Genomic DNA, 23578 nt, shown 5'->3' with positions numbered 1-23578 from the left:
TCATCAACAAATGAACAGGGCCTTTTCTGCAATGGCTCCCTTCTTGTGGAATTCCCTCTCCAGGGAATCTAGCCTGGTCCCTTCATTACACATATTTAGGCGCCAGGAGAAAACCTTTCCCTTCTCCCCCAACTTTCGTTAATTCAATCTATGGACTTTAAAACTGTTGTGTGTTCCATGCACTGAGTGGTGTTGTTTTTGTTTTGTTACTATGGCATGTATTTTTGTGCTTTTATGCTGTAAGCCGCCCCTGTGGTCCTCGGACGAACGGGCGGCACAGAAATATCCCGACTTCGTTCCGCTCCTGAGGAAAGCAGAGAAGGACCCTCCCACCGTTGCGTCGATGCCGTTAGGTTTAAACGAGCGCGTGAAGCGATGCGCACCCCTGGCTAAGGCAACGGTTGGCTCCTCCCCCGTGTGACGTAGGTCGGCGGCGCGTGCGAAAGAAGGCGGGCGAGCCTTTCGACGCCACAAACGAAAGAAGAACTAAAATGGCGGCGGGGGTAGCGGCTGCGTCACGGGAGCGCCGTTCCCGGTCACATGACCGCCCGAGCTGGGAGGGGGAGCCGGGAGTGTTTTCTCTTTCATTTCCGACGGGCTTCCACACGTAGGAGACCCGGCAGCGCCTTCTGTTCCTTTTCAGAACCTGGGTCTGGCGGCGGGTGGGTCGCCGAGGGGCGGCGGCGGCGGCCGGGAGGCGGAGACGCGTCTCCACCAAGCGCGCGCCGCTCTGGACGCGCCCTCCTCCTTCGCCGCTGCCACTGGAAGCGGAGCGGGGCGGAGAGAGGAAAGCGCTCAGGTGAGTGACGGCCAGTGGCGCCCTATAAGCAGCCGTGGAGGTGGGGGAAGGAGGAGGAGGGGCCCCCTCTGTTCTCTACAAAGCCCCTCTGGCCTTGAGGAGGGAGGGGGTGGCAAAAGGCTGCTTCAACAGCCACCTTAACCATAAATATTAACAACAGCGCCCTACAAATGCTCTCTGCGTAGGGGGCAGGGTATGCTCAAAATGTCTTTATAAAGGATTTTAATCTGCATTTTGACAGCATACTCCACAAAAGTGGCTAACCTGTAAAAGTATACAATGCAGTATGAAAATCTAAAATGCCCATTTCATAATAGTACTAAAACCTAAACTGACATTGTGAATTGCCTTGAGATCTTTTGATGAAGGGCGGTATATAAATCTAATAAATTAAAATTTAAAAATGCATGCATACCCCACACACTGTCTCCAGGGGGGTGGGATCTGGCTTGACCTGTTTGTGCCTCATCTCTGGGGAAGCACTTAATTCCCTCCCTCACCCCCCCAAGTTAAATCGGTTGGTTGCTGGCTTGTGGCATTGATGTGCTGACAACAGCATCCATTCAAGGTGGCTCGGGGTTAAAAGCACTGGGCACACACACACACCCAAACACATGTCATTTAACCAGCAGGTTCGTTACAGGTGGCCACCCCAGACAACCTCCTGGCTGAGCATTCGTTCTGAGGTGGTTGTGGGGAGGTCATGCGGCATTGTCTCCCGCAGTTGCTTATAACCGCACTTTCCAGCAGGTCACCCCCTCACTTTTCCGTACTGCAAAAAGTCAGATTTTTAGAAGCAGGTTTGTTGCGCGCAAGCTAGAAATGTGTTCTGGTTGCGGAACCAGAATTTATTTGCTGGGTAGGCATCTGAATCCCGCCCTTTCCTCATATGGCCTCCAAGGAAGAATTTAAGCAAAATAAATAGAATAAAACACTTTTGCACTCAAATAGGAATATCGGTTGGGGCAGGGGGCCGCAGAATTTAAAAATCGCCATGAAATAAAACAGCATCAATGGCAATGTACTGTATAAAACTGGGCAAATTGCAACTTGCAACATTTCTCTTTAGTTTCCTTGTGCCTGTGTCTTTTAATAGGAACCTGACTCATAAAAATGACACCACTGAAGCTTTCCCTGCTGCTTAGCTCCATATACACAATTAATTCGTTTTTAGTTCAACTGTGTAGCTTTTCTCCAGAATTGTGGTTACTTGAGACCTGCAGATGACAGATGGTATACAAATTTAATAAATAATAATAGGCATTTGAAACCCCTCCCCTCTGGGGGATCATTCACACATTTTCTTCCCCACATGCACCCGCCCACAACATCACTGGACAAATGTGGCTACACCAACCACCAACATTGCTGGGACTTGTCTACCCCTGTTTTCAAATGGGCACACTGCAGGGCAATGCAGAATCAATCTGCAATAAGTATTTACTTTCAGAATGAATTCTGTTTCTCAAGAAGTGTTTTTCAGGGGCAAAAAACATACAATAAATCTAGTTTGTGTTTGGACTACATAGCGGGGGGGGGGAGTACTCTTTCTCCATTGACTCTAATACAAAATGTTTGTACACAGCCCTAGTTACTCTTTAAAGGACAAGGGGGAGGGCCAAAATGGTAACCTTGTATCACATGTGGGGCAAAACCCTGTGCCATCCGCCAGTCCTTAGGTGGTTGAAATGCAATATCCTGTGCTATAGGCTTGCTCGTTTCTGGTACACTCCTTTAAACAGCCATGTGACAGTTTAAAAGCCAAAGGCAGCAGTCTCCCTGAAGTTTAAGTCTTCCCAGTTGGATCTCTGCATGTCACACAGCTATTAAATATGCAAGAGGGAACTGGCAACTTGGTGGGATGAGCAGAGGGGTTAGATCAGTTGCTAATTGATGTGCGTTTCATGCAATGTTCTCAGCAAGAGATATAATTCAGTGCACCTCCCTCACTGGTTTTCTTACAGAGGCACTGGCTTTAAAGTTTGCTCATAAATTTACTGCGTCTGTCTGAGAAGTAGAAGTTTCACACAATAAAACATTAATAGAAATGTTTCCTCGTGGAGTCTCCTTCCCTTTCAGTGTCAATGGCAGTGCAATAAATGCATATGAACCAAACACTAGAAATGAAAGCAAAACTAGTGAATCATTTTTACTGCCTCAGCCCAAGTGGCAGATGGCAGCATTTTAAGATCTTTGCCAGATCTTTTAGCAGCCATAAATGAGTCTCTAGACTCTTGAAGAGGCTCTGCATGTAGATTTCTTTCACACAATGTTCTCAGTTTCAGTCCTTTCGTTTATCCTGCTCTTTAATATCCCCCCCCCCTTTTCTGTTTTTCTCATCTGGTTCAAGCAGAAATGGCAATGCCAGTCAAGACGACCACATATTTGGTTGATTGTGTAGAAGGAATCAAAAGTTAAGCCCCTGACCTTCTGCTTATCCATATGGTAACAGAAAGAGAAAATCCATGAAGAAACCAGGAGTTTCTTTTCTCTGGCTTCCTACTTTCATCACAACTTCAAAAATATCAGCATGTTGGCGGGATTTTTTGGCTATGTCTGTAAAATCTGGCAGCAGCTCTGGCTGCGCTGGGATCATTGGCAGATACTAATGTGTGGAAGGCATGGTAGAGATGGAAAAGAGAAGTAGCAACAGCTGAAGTCCTCAGACCACTTCCTCTATAGAGTCGTGAATCTTGCAAGATAAAAGGGGCTTAAAGATTGCAGCATTTGAAATTTCTGTTTTGCCCCTTTGGGTGCCAACTTTTAATTTGGCCCCTGTAGCACAGCCTCTGGTGGCAGCTTGATCTGCAGACATTTGCAGGTGGTCATGTTTTTCTCCCTGCTATCAAAAGCTTCCAAATGAAGATTTCTGCAAGAGCTGCCCAAGCAAGCTTTTCTGGTCATCTGGCATCCAATGCCAGTCTAGTTTAGTTAGAACTTCTCTCGGGCTTTACATAGCTGCATTAAATCATGCTAAGATTTTAGTTTGACTAGATCTCAGAGCTGATACAACATTTTATCCTGAGTAAAGATGTGAAGCTTTGTTGGAGCATTGATTCAGCATCCATCTACATGAATCTTAAATTTCCAAGCAAATACATTAGTTATTTCTGTGATTGCAGGCATAAGATTTCAACCTGTTAATGTTTTAATTTTTATTTTATTTATAAAGATTGGTTTACAAGAAGAGAACAGCTGTATGGAGCAAATAAAAGCATGTTAAATCATTAACAAACATCAGTTCCAAGTTTATTGGCCGCTTGCTACTCAGCATCAGCTGACGGTTTGATAACTGGTGCAATTTCTTTGCTACACCAGCACTAAAAGAAACAGTTCCACTTCTCTGCCTCCCCCCCCCCTTTAGCAGTCTATCATTAACTGCCATGTGAGAAGGATCCTGGTGCATTGTTAAAATACATAAGTGAGTGCTGTTTGTAAGCTGTTTTGTATGATTCATAACCTGAAAGGCAGGATATAAACAATTGTAACAAAGCCATAATATATTGGAAGCTGTTTTGCACCAAGTCAGACAATGGTCCATCAATCTCAATATTATTGATGCTGACTAGCAGTAGCTTTCCAAGGTTCCAGGCAGGTTTTTCTCACTGGAGATGCTAGGAGTTGAACCTAGGATTTACTGTATGCAAAGCATGTCCTTTTCTACCAAGCCATTCCTGTACTTCATCAGTTTCAGCACCATGTAAACAAACAAGTTTTGGGATAAGAGGAAGTAGAATATGCATTTTGATGCAGCCTATCTACAAGATTAGGATGCCCATTTCAGCAACTAGTGCACACAGGACTGAGCATTTTGATTTTTTTTCCTAGATAAGGATGGCACAGAACAAATACCTCGCAGCAAAACTGAAAAACTATTTGCGAGAAGACAAAATTCAGCTATGGAAACCCCCATATACAAACAGCTACCAGGAGGCGGGTGAGGAGCTGAAGGCAAGTAGTCTGTGGCTGGCATATTGTTGCTGCTTTTTACTTTGTACAAATTTACTGCTTTCATTTCTTAACAGATCCATTTTTATCATCCTAGGATCTTGCACTGCAATATTCAGCCAGGCTAAATTGTAATGACAATGAAATAGAGGCCCTCCTGGAAGAGATACGCTCCAAAGCAGTTGAGCGAGGAAGGAAAAATGAAGCTTATAAGATGACAGGAGTTGCGACGCTTGAAGTAGCCTTGCCTACAAGGATGGGTAAAGTAAGCAATTGTTTAACATTCTCAAAAGATGCATATATAATATGTTCAGTAATTGCTGTGGATGTGTAACGAAGGGAAACATTTCATGTGTGCAGAAGAGGCAGATAAGCTGCCTTGAAATGGGTCTTTTCCTTGCCTTATGTAAGGGGTGATGGAGCAAGGAACCTCTCGATTGGATAGCTCAGTTGGTTAGACCACGGTGCTGATCACGCCAAGGTCTCAGGTTCGATCCCCATATGGGATCGTTGCATATTCCTGTATTGCAGGGGGTTGGACTAGATGATTCTCAGAACAATTTCCAACTGCACAATTCTAATATTCAGTGATTGGACTTCTTTCGTTTTACCTTAAGGCTTCATCGCATGGAACTTCACAGTTGGAAAGGATAAAGCGTTGAGTGTCTTGCTTGATCCTCCAGTGCTTTTAAAAAGCAATTTACAGATTTGACATTGGGGTCAAATAGCCCTAACATAAACCATTGTTTAGAATAAGAACTCTCAATTCCGGAAAGAAATTTGGATTTGTTGAATTTTTTAAGTCTCCTTGGAAGGAACCACACAGTTCGCTTTAACTTATATCTCTGCAGGCAAGAAAAAATGTGCTGGAGACAAAATTGGTCATCACGGGCAAGGAGCTCAGATCTCAGTAAGTAATTACCATTTGCCTTTTTGAGGTTTTCTTCCCTGCCCCCCTTTTATATAGTTCTTTTTATACCTTATAATCTGGGTCTGTTGTATTCGTATTTGACATTTAACTTAGTAATGCCTCCTAAATTGAACACAGCAATGGCACATTTGGCATATTTTGCAAATATTTGTATCAAAAGGTGCAGGTGGATTTTGTGCATATTTTTTCAAAAGTAAGTCTCTGTGAATTCATTGGGATTTACTCGTGGGGTTATAGCCCTCTGTGATTATCAGTTGAAACAAGAACAGGACTGACAAACCCTCTTGCTTCTGTGTGGTTCTTGGTCTATAGCAGTGGTTCTCAAACTCCCCCATCCCCATGGACCACTTGAAAACTGCTAAGGGTCTTGGTGGACCACTTAATGTTTTTTTCTGCCTGTTGTAGCAAATTTAATAAGTCAACTTCCTTTCAATAACAAACTTGGTGCTACTGGAAGGATTTTTTTTATTTTGAAAAGAACCTCACTATTAAGATTAAAAATATTTAAAAATTCAGTATCTCTCCCCCCCCCCCCGAAAAATAAGTTAGAAGTCAAAAAATATACAAACCAATACCCTGTTAAAACTGAATAGCATTTAATATGTATTTCTCTGCTTCACAGAATAGCACAAGCATACGGACTGGAAGAAAATTGCATCAAAATAATTATAAATAAGAAGCAGCTTGACCTGGGTATGTATTTTATAGTTTCACATACGGCCACCATTTTGTGCACATATGATTGACATGTAACCGCCAACACACACGCTGCTTTTGGCCCCGGAAGATGGCAGAGGCGGAGCAGGTTTACGTGTGTCTGCTGACATGCACAGTGACCTGGAATGCAACCCACATGAAAATAGGGAATTGGCTGTATTAACTATAAAGTGTTATACAGCCGGTGCCAGTATTTTAATTGAAGCTGTGCCTTTTTTTTTGTTGGTTTGTTTCTTTCCAGCCATACATTTAAAAATCTTTTAATCCCATATTCCTCCAGCTGACTTTGGCGCATTAAACCTGCCTCCATTTTACAGGAAAGACTCTAGAAGAGCAAGGTGTGACGCACAATGTCAAGGTCATGGTGCTTGAGCTGAAACTGTCAGAAGAAGAAACCAGGAAGAAAGTCCGCAATGAGGAAATGCAACAGGAGGAAGAGGCTGTGAAGAAAAAAGAAATAAACAAAAGGATGCAAAGGACAAAAAAGGGCTTAGAAATACTTGCAGAGCGAGGTAAGGAGCTCTTGTAAATCCCATCATTAGCAGTTCAGATTAAAATTCCATTTAAAGAAGAATAATGAACTGGAAAGGGCATTGTCCTGCTTTGCAAATAGTGTGAAGATGCATGTCATTCTTAAAGAGATTCATAGCTGGTTTTTCTCTCACAGTGTAAGCCCAGATCTGCTTTTCCCTCAACAGACATACCAGCAACTGCAGTCCTGGAACACCCATCAGCCTTCCCCTTCCTTCATGCTTCAGGCAGTTTGTGTGTGTTTTGTTTGCTTACAGCAGATAGGAGGGACCTTTTGGCCCAGAAGGCCAAAGCGTTATATCCCACCCCATGGGTCACCCACTCCTAACTTGGACAGGCACTCCACAAGGATACCATGTTTCTTTGGTCATGGTTCTAAAATCCAGAGTGGTCCATGCAACTGAATGGTTGTATGTGTGTTATCCCTGCTAGGAGTTTGTCACTGTCCTTGGGTGTGAGACACCTGGTTTGCATGTAATGCTAAATAAATTGTTGTTGTTGTTTGTTTGTTTGTTTGTTTGTTATTGTTGTTTTGTTGTTGTTGTTTGTTTGTTTATACCCTACCCTCCCCAGCCACTCTGTGCGGCTCCCAATAGAATGTTAAAAACACGATAAATACATCAAACATAAAAAACTTCTTTAAACAGGGCTGTCTTCAGATATTTTCTAAAAGTCAGGTAGTTTATTTCCTTGACATCTGATGGGAGGGCATTCCACAGGGCAGGAAAAAAGACCTCAATTTCTTTTGGACAGAGTTGTGTATTATTAAGAACCTCATTCAGGAACCACAAAATACCTACTTTAAAAAAAATGTAACACAATAATCAGTTATTTCTCATGGCAATTGATTTATCCAAAAACTAATACAGATGTGTTGTATACAGAAAAAGAACAATCTGGTGAAGCAGGCCATTGTATTTTACAGGTGGAATATTGAGAAACAGTGTCTTGGTCTATACATTATTGGAATTTAAAGGACCCAGAGCTAATCCTGCAAAAACACATATTTCCTCATTTTCTGTCTGATCTGTTTCAGAGGATTCCATGGATCCTAACAGAGCACCTTACCTGGACATAGCAAACCAAACTGGAAGAACAATCAACATTCCTCCACAAGCAAAAAAAGTGAGTGTATGCTGTGAATAAGTTGTTCATTCTGTTCTGTTCTTTCCCCCGAAGAACAGGAAAGGCTTGCTTTTAATTGCAGTAAGGTTTAGTGTTAGTAAAATGCTTTTCCCTCCACCCCCACAGGCTCTTTTCTTAGCCATGGGCTATCATGAAAAGGGCAGAGCATTGCTGAAGAAAAAAGAATATGCTATGGCACTGCCGTTCCTGTTGGATGCAGATAAACATTTCTGGTAAGAACCTCTTGGTACTTTTAAAAGAACTTTGGATATGGTTCTTTACAGAGCAATCCTGTAATATTCTTTTAAAAAGAACTGGCAGTGTATCGCTGCTATAACCAGGACATGCCCCACATGGGAAAGAAAGGAGGACATGTCAGAAATTTAAAAAAAAAAAAATCAGCAAAAACTCCAGGCACGTTTCCACTGTCCTTAGCAACACCACCCCTGCCCACAAATCCCAGGACATAGCTGAAGCAATGCAGCACACCACTCAGAAACGAAAGGAACTAACCATGTCAGGCAGTCTGGGGTGGAGCCATGATAACACCATGCCCCGTCAACATGCACAGCACCCAACGACATGTCACAAGTGGGTGCCCCAACCCGTGGATCGCAGAAGCAGCAAGCATGCAGCTCCTGAGAGACGTGAGACAGCTCTTCTGGAAAGAACTCAGCACCCAAAATACCACTATATTTACACACACTGTTTGAATGATAGGATCTAGCAGAAATTAATAATCATAATCTTCCTGAGTGCCACCCACAACATTTTTTGCACAAGTCTTTAGGCGATGGAAGATATTACATGGTTAAATTGTACTCATCTATATGTAGCCCACCCTCGGACTGCATGATTAAGGGAATAAGGAATAATTTTATTGGCCAAGTATCAATCATCGTACCTCATACAAACACTATTCCCCTCACGCTACAACAGCACAACAAAAGAACGCCATACCATCAACAGAAAAACCGTAACTCCTAAACAGTAAAACAATAAAACAACACCCTAAAACACTCTTAAACTCTTTTTAAAAAGTAGGTACTTTACAGAGCAGAAGCCGAGGCAGCCCTTCTCGGCACCATCTTGGATGGATGATTAAGGGTGTGCTTCGAATGCCTATAAATAAACCCAGTCTCATTTTGGTTCTTCCTTTGCCGTCTTTCTCATAGCGGTGGCCATGTACCTGGCATTTCTGTACTGATACAGTGGTGTGTTCTCTGAATCCTATTGCCCAGGGGTGCAGAACCAATCATCCTGGAATTGCATGCTGGCAGTGGGAGGGGCCAAAATAAGACTGGGTGCAGCCATACCCTCCAAAATTCTTCTTCATGACTAATTGCTTTGTGGGGGTAATCTTCACGGAGACAGCTTCTGGGAGGGTTAACTCTTCCCTCCCTAGCTGCACTGTTAAGAAAAATTCCCACAGCAATTGGGCTTAGAAACTGCTTTCTTTTAGCACCAGTAGAAGGCTCTTTCAAGCCTATGTGAGGTGGGGTGCGCTGCAGCTAAGATAGGAAGGGCCCTGCTGGCTGCTACCACCTTTCCTACAGCCCCTGGGCCCAGGGGTCAGCAATTTTTTTCAGCAGGGGGCCAGTCCACTGTCCCTCAGACCTTGTGGGGGGCGGACTATATTTTGGAAAAAAAATATTAATGAATTCTGCTGCCCCACAAATAACCCAGAGATGCATTTTAAATAAAAGGACACATTCTACTCATGTAAAAACACGCTGATTCCCGGACCGTCCACGGGCCAGATTTAGAAGGCGATTGGGCCGGATCCAGCCCCCGGGCCTTAGTTTGCCTACCCATGCCCTAGGCCAATGGAGTTTCATTGAAGAACTCTACCCTTAACCACTTTGCTACACTAAAGCACTGCACATTTTGTGTTCATGTAAATTCTACTAGTGGCTGAGCCTCTTTGGAATACCGAATCATTTTCTTGTTGTTTTTCAGTGAATGTGGTTCAGACCTCCTGAACACTGTTGATAATTATGCAGTGTTGCAGCTGGACATCGTCTGGTGCTACTTCCACTTGGGTCAGCTGGATTGCCTTGATGATGCTGAGAAAAAGCTCCTTGCAGCTCATGATTGTTTCAGGAAGTGTTACGGAGAGAACCACGAAAGACTGGTCACTATAAAAGTAGGCTAAAGAGGATGGTGTGTGGTTGTGGTAGGGTTTCATTCACTCGCCCTCGTTACACAAAAATGTGTTTTGGAAATATGAACTGTCCCACTAGAGCTGGTTGCCTTTGGTACTCAAGACTTGCTTCTTGCTTTTCCTAAGGAAGGAGTGTGTTCTTGAGAACCAGAGGTGTGAATACAAAATCTCAGAAAGGAAGCACATTCACAAAAGATGCATTGAATCCAGGACTGCTTCTGTAAGATCATCTGTCCTATGTCTTTCTTCCAAAACAGATGTTTATGTTGTTCTTCTGACATTGCATTTTTTGCACATAATGGAACACAGGAGTAACTGAGAATTGCACGTAAACATCTGCAAAGGCTAGGGCACAGGTGAGGAACCTGTGGTCCTCTATAGACGGTTTGGACTCCAGTTCTTATCACCCCCAGTCACCATGGCCAGTGGTCAGGGATAGTGGAAATTGTAGCAACTCAGGAGGGTTGCATGTTCTCAATCCATGAAAAATTCAAGCAGAAAACCCAGTTGCGCTGTTAACACTCTTACTTAAGGATACCATGGTGTGGATATCTGTAGGCCCCTCTCAAAGAGCAACAGTCCTAGGGCCTCTGTTTTACCAATCTGGTTAGAAAGCCTGAAAGGACTGTATAAACTGCTGAGTGAAGATTGTGGACTTCTGAAATTCTGTTGTTGCATACAAATGGCCTCACGTTCTGTAGCTCCTTTCATACTCTCCAGTTATCTGTCCCTTGAGGTTCCGTATCTGGAATTTGCACGACAAGCAAAGAAAAGGAATAATCCTCCAACTCAGAGCAGTCATTCAGCCCTACTATTCCAATTAATGTTAACAAAAGTAATGAAATCTGATCCCTGTGTAATCCGGTGGGAAGGTGCTTCTAAAGATTAAGCGAAATGCAGAAGCGTTTAGCAGGAGCATTCTGGCTGTGCCCATTGAAGTGAAAGGGAGCTGAGCAAGCACCAGGGGGCTCTTGCATAGTTACCATTTGTTTCAGTGGGGCTTGTCCAGCCTGATGCTGTTTCACAAAGCAGCATTACAGATCCGAAATAAACTAGGCTCTAAGGCTGGATTCCCAGCGCAGCATCCATCGGCACCACAGTTCCCTCATACACATCCGTCTCATTAAGGACCCATTCCCCTCCTAATTTCTAAATTGAGGGGTGTGGGGTTTGTTTTGCTTTTGAGTGGAGCTGCTTGTTTTGAACAGGTACCAGTTTTTTATGGAGGGGGTCTTGCTTTCTTGTCTGTGTTTTATTTGTTCTTTTGCAAGGTGTAGGTGTCTGGGGGCAGGTTCCTGAGCATCACCAGTTTTTCTTCTGTGAAATAGGTATTTTTGTGGTGGGTGCCCATGGCAGTTTTTGAGATTCCCATATGTCCCTGGGCCCAAAAGGTTGGGCGTATTTTCTCCCCTTTGAAAGCCTTTTGAGTGGCTAACCCACATACAGCAAATGACAGAGAAAACAAAAAAAAATGTATAGGTGCTTCTTATTGTTAAGAATCTCCTCATTATTGATTGATTGAATTTCACATTAAGCCTTTTCTAGATTATTGGTTGCTTATCTAGTTTTCAGGTTTCAGCCTCTTATTTGACAATTTAGGTTATTTACCTATATTCAAGCCTGATCTTTAACCAGTCCATTTCATGGGATTCTTTGTAGAGAACTCAAGTGTTCTTGTTTCAGTTTCCCAAATTTCAAGAGATAAACTGCACTGTCAAGTTTGTATGTTGGTCCATATACAAACCATTTTTTTTAACCTTACGGTTCTGGGGTCCTATTTTCCTTGCATACATTTTTTTGTAAACTTACATGACTTTCAGTAAATAAACAGAAGTCCCATAAACTATGTTGTTGTTAAATTTTCCTTTTAAGTTTACCCATTTATAAATGCTTGCTTTTCTTTAGGGAAGCTCTGGGAGAGAGAAGGCTTTGTTTCTAAGGCTGTACTTGCTTCAAGGAATAAGCCATTATCATAACGGCAGAGAGAGGGAGGCTGGTGAAAATCTTCAAAGGGTAAGTTGCTGTGTTTAGTGTCGGACTTAATAATCTCTCCCTAAGCCTGTGCAGTTGCCTGGAAGGAGGCCCCTTTGAACACAGTCGTGAAGCATCAGATTCCCAGTGTTATTTTTTCCAAGTAGCCTGTAAGCAGAAAAACTGTTTTCTTCACATTTTATTCATTCCCTTGAGCGGAAGTGTATTTTTCCTTTTCCCTTCTTTTTCTACGCAGGCACATGACTTGTTTAAAGAGCTGTACATCGATCCTGACAAGATAAATAGCTTGCTACTACTAGGATTTTCTGCTCAGGAAGCCCGCCTGGGTCTCCGTGCTTGCGATGGGAATGTGGACCACGCTGCCAGCCACATTTCCAATAGGAGAGAGGTACAGTGCCAGGGTGGTACCATAAGGGTCTGTTTTGTATTACTGTGGTGCAGCAAGTGGGGAAACATGAGTGAAAGCCACCAGCAGTGTGTGTGTGTGTGTTTTGCTGCATTACAAAAAAAGCACTGAAGAAACCTCAGAGAGGTTTCCGCATAAAGACCAAATGGGTGGATCCCACCATAAAGAGGCAGAGCTGTACTCACTGACATGTTGCTTTTCCCATTTAAAAAGCTCATGGGCTGAATTTCTAAACAGCTTCTGAACTTCTGAATTTAATGAACAATTTGAACATCCTTGGGTAGAAACCTCTGAGAGAGGTGAAAAAAAAAGAAACTTGTCCAAAGTCTGTGCTGCACGAACCCTTTCTGAGTGTAGACTTTCTGTGCATTCCCTGTATCACTTCCTTGAGAACTGTAGCACCAAGTGGTTTGATGACTGCCACTTTCATCAGGTCCACTGTAAGGACGCGAGCAAGAAACAGTTGTAATGGGAAGAAATGCATCTGAGTCAAAGGATAAATCTTGCCAACACAGAAAATATCCACCAGGAGTGTGTGTGGGTATGTAGCTTGCTTATATAATAAATGGCTTTCTCTCTCCACACACACACACACCCCAAACCACCACTTGTACAGGAAAAAGCTCAAATAAGAAGAGAGGAGAAAGCTAAAAGAAGAAAGCGATTGGAGGACATTAAAACCTTGAAGAGTATGGGCTATTCAGAGCGAACTGCTAGAGAAGCTCTTCATAATGCAAAAGGAGACCTTGAACTAGCGGTTAAGGTAAATGCTTTTCCAAACTTTCATTAAACTGCAAAATAAAAATCCCACATTCAAGTTGAAGTACATAAAAAGAAATTCTGTTGGCTTTATAGTTTCTCTGGCCTCCTTCACTTTTACGGACCCTAACATTAAATCCCAACCTGGCGAATCAGGTTTCCCTGTGCACTGATAGGTAAAGTCTTGAACATGTTCATTGGACCTGGACAACACTCTTGATTCTAGGAGTTTCCTACCAAGCCTCCCTGTGGCTGGATCTGAGAAATGAAACAAATGGATTTCAGCCACAAACAAAGTTCACTGAGCAAATAAGGAAGAGGGTGCGTCAAGCTCCATTTGATGACCCAATGCCTGTTGTTTTCGCCCTAGAAAATGGAAAGGGTGGCCATTAAAGCAAGAAATAATGGCTGTCTCTGTGGCTACTCTTCAGGAGTCCTACATTGAGGGTGGACAGTGGCACCCAAAGCGAGATGCAGGATAGTCTGGGATGCATATAGTATCCCACCCCACCCTCCCAATTTTTTGGGGACAATCTAACTTTCGTGTGAACTGGGGAAGCATAAATTTGTTCAGTATATATACTCACTGTTTGTTGTCTGCTCTAGATTATGCTTGAAAACCCCCACCTACTCCTGTCAGATGATGATGATCCGGTGCCAGGGAACCAGTTTCAAGTTCCCCAGGAAAGTATTGATCAAGTAAGTCCAGAGAATAAGCTTACATTTAAGAAAAAGAAATCCAGTGACTTTTAGGGTTATCAGGCACTGTTTTCCTTCTAAGGTCCAGTTCCAGTTCATTGCAAGCTACTATTTACTTCAGCAAAGCCAATTAGTAGACCCTAGGTATATTTACAATCCATGGTGCATTTCCCCCAAACCCATACCTCTTGCATTGTGGAACATTTGCTGAGAGCATGAAGTTTGTATACGGGACGTGCACTTCAAACTCCCATTCAGCCATGCAGTGGTAGCCTTAGGCAACTGTTCTCTCTAGGTGGAATCCAAATTAAAGTCATTCTTAGAGTGAGACTTACTGAAATCAGTGATGCTTAAGTTAGTCATGACTTGGGTCTAAATCTGGCTGCACGCTCTCTTTTTGTGTTACCGTAACCTAGCTTATCAAGCAGTTTTGACATGAAAATGCCATGTTGCCCTCTTTGGAGGAAGGGTCCAATGGCTGGTGACATGTATATCTTCCTTGTCCTTTTATTGCCTAGTTGGTGTATATGGGCTTTACTCCTGAAGCAGCGAAGCAAGCTCTGAAAGTGTTTAAAGGCAACATTCAGCTGGCTGTGCAAATGCTTGCTCATTATGGGGGATCTCTCCCTGCTGAATTACAGACCCCTTCAGAAAGCATCACTCCCTCAGATGAATCCAATTCATCAAAAGACTCTCCTACAGACTCTGCAGGTAAAGGGGTTTGCTCCAAGGTGGGTGGGTGAGATACTCTGGGGTGATGAAACCAGGAGAGGAGAGAATTATGTCACATTCATAGTGCCGGTTGAGACAAGGAAGGTGGAGCACAGAAATACTAGGAAATTTCCTTGTCCATGGGCAGCTTCACACGTGTTTGGACTGTAGCAGCAAGGAGAATGTTAAGTCAGACACTGCACTATAAAGTTGAGGCAATTCACACATTCAGCTGTGAGTTCTTATCACACGATGCATGTGGAAACTGTTCCCCATCTCTCAAATTGCTTTGTTCTCCATATTGGCTTTGCAGCTGCCAAGTAACTACCTGATGTCTTGACACTGTAAAACTGACAAGACAACTTTACAGAAGTATTTCTGATGGTATGCACTGGAGACCTTCGAATTAGTCTTTTAGTGTTATTGCGCAAGTGATAGGTTTGTTTGTTTTATTTTCATTTAAGTAGGATAGCTCAGTTGGTAGAGCATGAGATTCTTAATCTCAGAACATGGTTTCAAGACCCGCACTGGGCAAAATATTTCTATATTGCAGGAGGGCAGACTAGGTAATCCTCATGGTCCCTTTCAACTCTACAATTCTGTGACTTGCAAATAAGATACATATATCCAGTAAAATAAAATCAAACCTTAACCTCAACCACATTTAATTGCTGCAGTTACTCTGACAGCATTATTTACTTATTTATTTATTATTTTATTTTTATTTAATATTTATTTATTAATACCTTTCCACCAGAACCAAGTTTTAAGGATGCTTACAAAAATTAAAACAAGCACAGATTTAACACAGAAAGCTAAAACAAATAAAAGATGAGTTTAAAAGTAATAAAACAATGTTTAAAAAAATCCTAAATATAAATATTAAAAACTCTAAAAACAGCACAGCAATATTAAATATTGACAATATTTCCTGATGGGAAATTTGTTGTTCCAAACATCACTAACGCTGCCCATCATTTCTTAGGCTGCTGAGACACTGCATCATCCTGACCTAACTGTACATCCATAATGGCTAATAGCTTTGTCATAAGCATTATGTGCACAATTTTTCTGCACTATACATTGGTAAATGGTAATTATTGAATACAGGGGTGGCCAACTCCCAAGAGACTGCAATCTGCTTACAGAGTTAAAATCTACCCCCTTTTGAGGGGTTCAGGTCAAAGATGTTGAGCTTTTTTTTTTTTTAGGGAGAAGGAAAGCCCTGTTTTTGGGGGGTGCAGGGCAAAGTAATTGAACTTTTTTAAGGGGAGCCAAAGTTGTTGAGCTTCTTTGGGGGGAGCCAGTGATCTACCACAGACGTCCAGTGATCTACCGGTAGATCACGATCTACCTGTTGGACATGCCTGGAATATATTATATGGTCATAAGCAACCAATCTATTATTATTATTATTAATTCACTTCCCCATAAATCATCTTACTATTTTCATTGTTATCAGGAGAGATAATAAAAGTGGTGAGTTAGTTGCAGACAGTTTGAGAGATACTAAACATGTTTTTTATATAAAAGAATAAGGGAGTACTCTGATGTGCTCTCTGAACTTCTTTGAGCAGGTTTCAAATTTCAAAGTCTTTAAACTATAGTTTCCTGAACTTCAATGCATGTCATAAATCTTCCTATCATTAATATATTGCAGAGGCAGGTCCTTCTGGCCCCTTCCTAGGTCAGATAAAGTCTGAGACTTCTTTTGCCACCTTAATATCTTTGTAAAAGATCACTGAAGTTATTGGAGATGACTCTGAAGCCCACTTGTTCCCTAACAACATCCTTGTATTACTTAGGCTATGTATAGATGATTTTTCATGTGTATATATAGACTAGGAACACCCCATTCTTTCAGGTGGATTGCTAGTCTTAGCTATCCAGTATCATAGCAGATATCCTGACTGGACTCCCACCATTGACACAGAGAACTTGATATGGATATGCATTAATGTTAATTACCATTGCTGTCTGACGATGCCATTCCCTTGTCCCTCCATTGCCATTATGAAACCTCAGCTGTGATGCCAGGGATTTTGGTAGGCCCAAACAAAGTAGTTTATAATTGCTTGAATCAAGTTCAGCTTTTCTTCCTTTGGCAGTTTTATTATCAAGTTACGAAAGAAAAACTTCGGCAAGACGTGCATTTTTAGCATTGTTGTCCTGTCGAGCAGAGTTATGTTTTTAATTTTGACCACTCTAGTATTTGCTGTTTCACCTTGAATATGAGGGTGTTATTTTCAACCATTTATTTTTTCTGTCGTTAGAAAAAGTGCCCCAGATATCTCCCTATGTTTGGCTTTCCACTTAGCTTCACATCGGTGGGCAGTTTCCACTTCAGTTGTGTCTCTGTTTACTCAGACTTGTCAAAACCCATATGCTGCCAGATCTCAAAAAATCTTTAAGAGCTCATTTAACTGTGACAAGGTTAAGGCTCTTGGGGGGAGAGGGAGAACCCAGGCTCTCCAACCATGTATCTTCCACCCTAAGCCATCCTGTGCTCTTTACATTGATCAATACATCAGATACCAAAGATGACAGGGGAGCCTTGTTTTATGCCTCTCTGAAGTTAGACAGTCCTTGACTGCTGCCCATTGCCCAGAATGCCACCTGTAAAATGAATCTATCCAAATTCTTATCCCATACAACGTTTTACGTTTATCTAAAGCACCTCTTAAAATATTACATCTCCTTTCTGCATCTTCTATGCATTCATTAATTGAGAAATGGACACAGTTGGTTATACCAATTACTGCACCTTTTGTTTTTGTTCATGGGGGAGCAGGCTGCTTATGTAAAAATTAAATCAAATTCCTCCCTTAAGAAAAGAGAGCCGTCATTTTTAATGGGTTGTTCAACCCACTTACATTCAAGCTCATCCATTTGAAATTACTCATTTTTTTATTTTTTTGTCTAAAAAAAGAGAAAAGGAAAAAGAGAAAAGAAGAAAAAGGAAAAACTCAAGGTAATAACGGCCTTCCTATTATCACTAATTGCTTGTCAGAATGAGATGAAACATTATAATTAAATGCAAAGATGGCACCCTAAAATTCCCCACTGTATCTTCAGGGCAGCACTGCCTTCACAATCTTCTTTATTTCGTATATCCTCTGTTGTCATGTCATTTAAATCTACACTTTCAACCTCCTCTGAGCTTATATATGTTATATACCCTCTGCCTCTTGCACTGAGTGATAGTCAGCTCTCTTTAATAATTACCATTAATTTAAAGGGAAACACCAATCTGTATATTCACTTTTCTTTACTTAATGTTGGTTTTTAAAAAAATGCAATTTCCTCCTTTTCAAGTATAAACCTGAATAAACTAAAACTTCCAACCATTCTACCATCAATTTAGGGATTTTGTGTAGTGCATTTTCCTGTAAATCTTTCTTCTGCCCGTTCTATAATTTTACTCAGAGATTTTGAGGCATGTTGGTTTTTCTAAAATGTTTATTTAAGATCCTATGGTTGAAATCCTATGCCCATTTTCCTAGAAGTAAACCCCCCTGAACACAGTGGGCCTTTGAGTAAGCATGCACAGGATTGTGTTGTAAAAGTTTTAACAATCTTTGCTTTGGTCTTAATACCTGTACTTATACATGAAGTGATCAGTTCCTTTGGGCTGCAGTCCCATACACACTCACTTTGGAGTAAGTCCTACTGTGACATAATTCTGAATAGACGTGTATAGGATGATGCTTTTACATAAAGAACTAGCTCAGCTCCACCTCCTTCCTTCAGTCTTCTTACTCTGGTGATATCCTGTTCTTGTGCTTCTGTCGTCTATATCTTCTGAGGGATCTTGGAAATTATCTGCTGTCTCGCTTGTATGTGAAAGGCTCTTACAAATTTGTTTGTACTTGTCAGAATTTCCTGGATTCCTTTTTGCATTTTAACCACTTTCTGTCCTAATACTGAATTTGATTTATGCTTGAATGCTTGAAATCTAAAGAGCTTACTTTCAAATGTTTGCTTCTGCTTCATGCATGAGTTTTATAATGGGTTGCATGTAGCCAATGCTGGTTCTACTCTGAGTAGGCCCATTGAAATTAATGGATATAACTAACTTAGGTCCATTGATTTGGATACAACCCACTAAATGATGTTTTTTCTTTAAATATTAGCTCTTTATCCATAAAAAAGTATTGCACAGTGACGAATAGTTTCCAGGATCAAGTCAGTAGCATCTTGGGGTGGTTCCCCCCCCCTTTTGTTCTGTTAATGTTCACAATACCGTTGTCAGTAACTAGTTATGGGTCTGGACATTATGGAAATAATCCCTGCTTCTCATCCCCCACTGATACTGTGCTTGATAGAATCTGGAAAAGGCTTAAGTCTGAACAGTACATCTCAACTATTCACCAGATTAGATGAGAGATTCCTATAAAGCCTTGTACCAAATCAAATTGTTGATGCAAAGTACTGTTGCAGAAGAGCTAACGTTATGGTGAGGGGCCTTTTGGGACTTGAGAATTAAGAGAATTTTCCGCCATGTGTGCTACATGCCTGTCTTCTTTGCAGGCACTTCCGGGGCTTCAACTGATGAAGACATGGAAGTAGATGCTGTCAATGAAATCTTAGAGGACATCCCAGAGCACGAAGAAGATTATCTGGACCTAACTCTGGAAGAGGAAGAGCTTGTCATCAATGAATACCTCTCTTACATACAGCACCTGCAAACACAGTCCCAGTAGGCAAATTCTGAAAGACTCCAGTATCACTTACATGAGCCAGCGTTTGAGGGGCTTAGATCCAGGGGGGAAATTAGTTGCATGTAAGTCGCAGTGAAGTCAGTGGGCCAAGTTGGTCATGACTAATTTTAAGTGTAATGTACTTAGTCTAGATTAGGACCGTGGACGTCCAATACTTAGATTGCAAATATGTCTGACCCTCTTTTTGCCAAATGCCTTAAGTTAAGTCAATTGCATATTTTTAGAAAACAAACACTGGCATGAGTAGAACCTGTAGTAATATTAATCTAGAGTGACACTGGAGAGGAATACATTTAATTGTAGAACAAAAATATTTGCAGAAGAAATATTTTTATAGAGAGCTTCGATATATTATATTGGTGTGAAATTCATCTATTTAATTAGTAGAGCAAATAAAATCAGTTCTGCTTACATTCACAAAACCCAGATGTCTTTTAAAACCGCAGATGATCTGACTGTGACAGCACATACATAGTATCCACTGTGACTAGCACTGATATCTTCTGGTCGCAGAAATAGAGACCTAAGTGTATAGATTTTGTCTGTTCTTAGAGCTTTTTCTGGCCATCCTGTATTCTAGAGCCAGCTGTAAATTGTGCATGGACTTTAAACAGCTCCTTTTTTCAATAATGCAGTAACAACCAATAAAACCCCCCACCCATCCATCACATTTATTGCAGTTTCCCCATAAAGCTGGGACTGCCCATTTGGAAGTGGTAGGCACTGAAGTTAATTATCTTTAAAGGAAGAGGCTCTTGGGCAATGTCCCATGTTGCTTTTCCCTGCTGATGCTTTTTCCTGGAAAAGTGATGCAAGTGTGCATATTCATAGTATACAGATAGCCATACATGTGTTTGAACTTCAGTTGCAGCACATCAGTTTAAGAGACTTTTGTTTCAAGGGGGTCCAATTGCAGCTATTTTGTGACCTCTTGCCCTTGTCGTCAAAATGCAAATGAAAGAAATACTGCAAGCAGCGCTTTTAGAAATGGGCTGGTGGGTTCTCCTGAGCTGCCTTCCTTAACCCTGTTCAAGAAGGAAATTGTGTGGCCTCACTTGCACTTGCAAGCATGCCAGGCACTCGGAGCGAATATCACGATCACTAGGCCATGGTTTGGTTTAGCGCTGTGAGTGAACCTAGACTTGTGGTGTGTCTCCCTGAAACCAACCACTAGTAATGAATCCAGAACAAACCACAAACTTGAATTCACACACAACACCAAGCCCAAACCATGCCTTAGCTCTGGGTAATATGGCAGCAGGAGGACAGGGGGAGGAGTGAAAGGGCTGTGGTTTTTGCTCTGGGTACCAGCACACTTGCTCATTTTTGCCAAGCCATAATTTGGCTTAGTGTTACGCGCAACCTGTGACATGGTCTTTAGTCTAGGCTGTTCAGTAGTCCAAAACTTAAGGTTTCTTGCCTTAAAAATAGAAGTGTGTTAAAAGTACAAAGGCAGGCGCCATGCCGTGTTAAACCAGCGGCCCATCCAGTTTGGTACTGATGACTCATGCCATCATTGGCTCTGTGGGATCTCATGCAAGGAAACACCTTTTCCAATTTTTGCAATATCTGTAACTGCTAAATTTGTATCTTCAGTAAATCATCCTGCACTGTGCACACTGCTGATTAGCAAACCTTGGAAAATTAACTTGCAAACCGCAGCCATAGGGAGCTTAGGTGGCTTTGATCTGGACAGGGTTGGCAATGTGGTATGATTCTTCCTTGTACTGCTGGCTTACAAATCACTCCCCTCCTTTATCCTTCCAATGCAAATTGGATTGATTGGTGATGTTGCCACCTGACTTGTGGTTGTTGTTTTTTAGCGTTTGCTGTATTCATCCTGGATACCACACACCAGGCCAAGTTGGTGGTGTGACTGTGGACCTCAACTTAAGCCCCTCTTGATAACCAGACAGGGAACTACTGGTTGTAGTGGTGATGTAGACACAATCTCGTGTGCATTTATGTATACACCAGTTTTTGCAGCTATAAACAAGGGGAAGTAAATAAAGAATTGTTGGTAAAAACATGGCAGATACTATTTTTAACCTGCCTGGCAGTCCTAGTTCTGAAGGCAGCCTCCAATGTATTTAAAATGCAACAAAATAGGCAAAATAAACTAGTAAGAGACAAAGGTGTATACAAGGTTTGTTTGTTTTTTTGCAGCTGCTACTCTGTTTCTGAATTTCTGGACTACAAAAAATCTCAGAGTAAATTGCCCTGAAACGTTAGTGTCTCACCTAGGAAGCTGCCACTGCCTCCTTAAGTCTCTTGCGGTTTCGTCTCCTAGGGGCAGATTAAAGAGGCACCAGGAGAGCAAATATGTTTATATAGCAAGAAAGCTTCATGATCTTAATTAGCACCCACATTTTAAGTATTAATGAAGAACTACAAGGATTGCCTCTGATGTAGTAACTTCTGTTTTTCTGATGTGATGGTTCTTGCACCCAAACCTTTCCTCCTGTGACACAGGATAAAAACCTTGGTCCTTGAAGAGACCTTCCCAAACTGAAAAATAAGTTGCTGTCTCACCACTAGAGGTCACCCAGGATTCATTCAGTATTTTAACTAATATGAGACAAAAATGCAGGGTTCCTGTTCTGGAGATAATGCTCCTTAAGGTTGTGCTGGACTTAACTTGCTGCCATTAAAATGGCTTGGTCAGGACAGGGGCAGGCAGCCAGGTCACGGAGCATCATTCTCCCATCAAGGCACACCCCAAAAGCCACAAGCCAAGTCTGCTGGTCACCATCAGAAGGTGATCTTGAACCTGGATGTATCGTGTGCAAGGACACATTAGGTACCTTACTTGGTTTTTCAAGGGACAGGACTAGAAAATGGTAGGTTTCATTTTTCCAAAATATCCTGATGCACTTTGGGTGGTAACTTTATGATTGAACACAGTCATTTAGGTGATGACAAATATCAGGCACGTGAGATTTGCTTCTCAGATAAGTGGGGATGTAGCAGCTCTTCCTACCAGTGTCATTGTCCTTACACCTAACTAGCAGTTTCTGATGGGAAGACAATGTGCTGGTTATGTTACTCTTTATTCTGTCTGTATGGCTGAAAGCATATCAGCAGTTGCTTGGAGACTTAATTTGTTTTACAAATTCATGAAGGGCCCAGCCATGGTGGTGGAGAGGAAGTGGAGCTCCTGACACTTATTCTGTAGCCTTTTTGGTACTAGGTTTCTTAACTGTGTTTTCAAGACAGGCTGTGAGCAGTGCTTGCTTGCTTGCTGTGTCTGTTGTAAAGACACTTTTTGCTTTTTACAGCTTGTTTCTAATTGTGTTATATTGGGGTGTGGGTGTGTGTAATACAGTCGTATCTCCGTTTACGTAACCCTCTGGTTACTTAAACTTTGGGATGCGCGCGCAGCAAACCTGGCAGTATTTTACCAGGTTTTGCCACACATGCGCAGAAGCGGTCTACACATGCGCAGAAGCGGTCCTCAGGTTGCGGAAACCTCGGGATCCGACCCAACCTCAAAAACTGATCCCATCTGCAACCGGAGGTACCACTGTATATACAAATTTGTCAACTGCCCTGGAAATATTTACCGATGGTTGGCTAGAGAAATTTAATTTCAATGGTCATGATTTACCCAGGCATGTAGGCCTGTTAACATGAGCAGAAAACTGAGGTTAAGTTGTAGTTTGAGAGACAAAGGGACATGTGCCACCCTGTGACATCTTTCCCCGAGAAGTACAAGTCCCCAAGTTCCTTTGTTCTTGTTGACACTTCATATGCATAGGCAGCAGGATCCAACAAAGCTTGGCCTCTTGACTGGCAGCATGAGGAAGAGACAAACAGTAATTGAAGGCGTTGAGACCTCAGGGACAGTGGAAGCCGGTGCCCCATGTGAGTTAAAGCTTTAGTCTCCTGGCTCCAGAGCACCTAAAAAGATTGCCACGGGGACTGCACCCATGCCATACATTTAAAGCGTTCATATCTCACTGGTAACAGCCATGGTCTCCCAGATAATCCTGGGATGTGTAGTTTGTTAAGGGTGCTGAGAGTAATGAGCTGCCACAGAGCCACAATTCTCAGCACCCTTTATACAAACTACAGT

At 42.1% G+C, this 23578-nt stretch overlaps 1 protein-coding gene across 2 annotated transcripts; it reads left to right on the top strand.

The window, feature by feature from the left end:
- Positions 1-478: 478 nt before the first annotated feature.
- NUB1 (negative regulator of ubiquitin like proteins 1) lies at positions 479-19920 on the top strand. Of its 2 annotated transcripts, XM_033165025.1 has the most exons (16): positions 479-799; positions 4628-4750; positions 4845-5012; positions 5599-5657; positions 6301-6371; positions 6713-6907; positions 7963-8051; positions 8178-8284; positions 10011-10197; positions 12121-12228; positions 12443-12595; positions 13230-13376; positions 13979-14071; positions 14590-14782; positions 17712-17753; positions 19313-19920. In XM_033165025.1, the coding sequence occupies exons 2-16, from the start codon at positions 4634-4636 to the stop codon at positions 19483-19485; spliced, it is 1902 nt and encodes a 633-aa protein (XP_033020916.1). In that variant the 5' UTR covers positions 479-799; positions 4628-4633; the 3' UTR covers positions 19486-19920. The 2 variants fall into 2 exon arrangements, with proteins under 2 accessions (XP_033020916.1, XP_033020917.1); XM_033165026.1 differs by lacking the exon at positions 17712-17753.
- Positions 19921-23578: the final 3658 nt, after the last annotated feature.

Source organism: Lacerta agilis, chromosome 12 (genome assembly GCF_009819535.1).
Source record: "Lacerta agilis isolate rLacAgi1 chromosome 12, rLacAgi1.pri, whole genome shotgun sequence".
Lineage (NCBI taxonomy): Eukaryota > Metazoa > Chordata > Lepidosauria > Squamata > Lacertidae > Lacerta > Lacerta agilis.
Note: the sequence above shows the minus strand (reverse complement) of the source record. Positions and strands in the feature narration are given on the sequence as shown.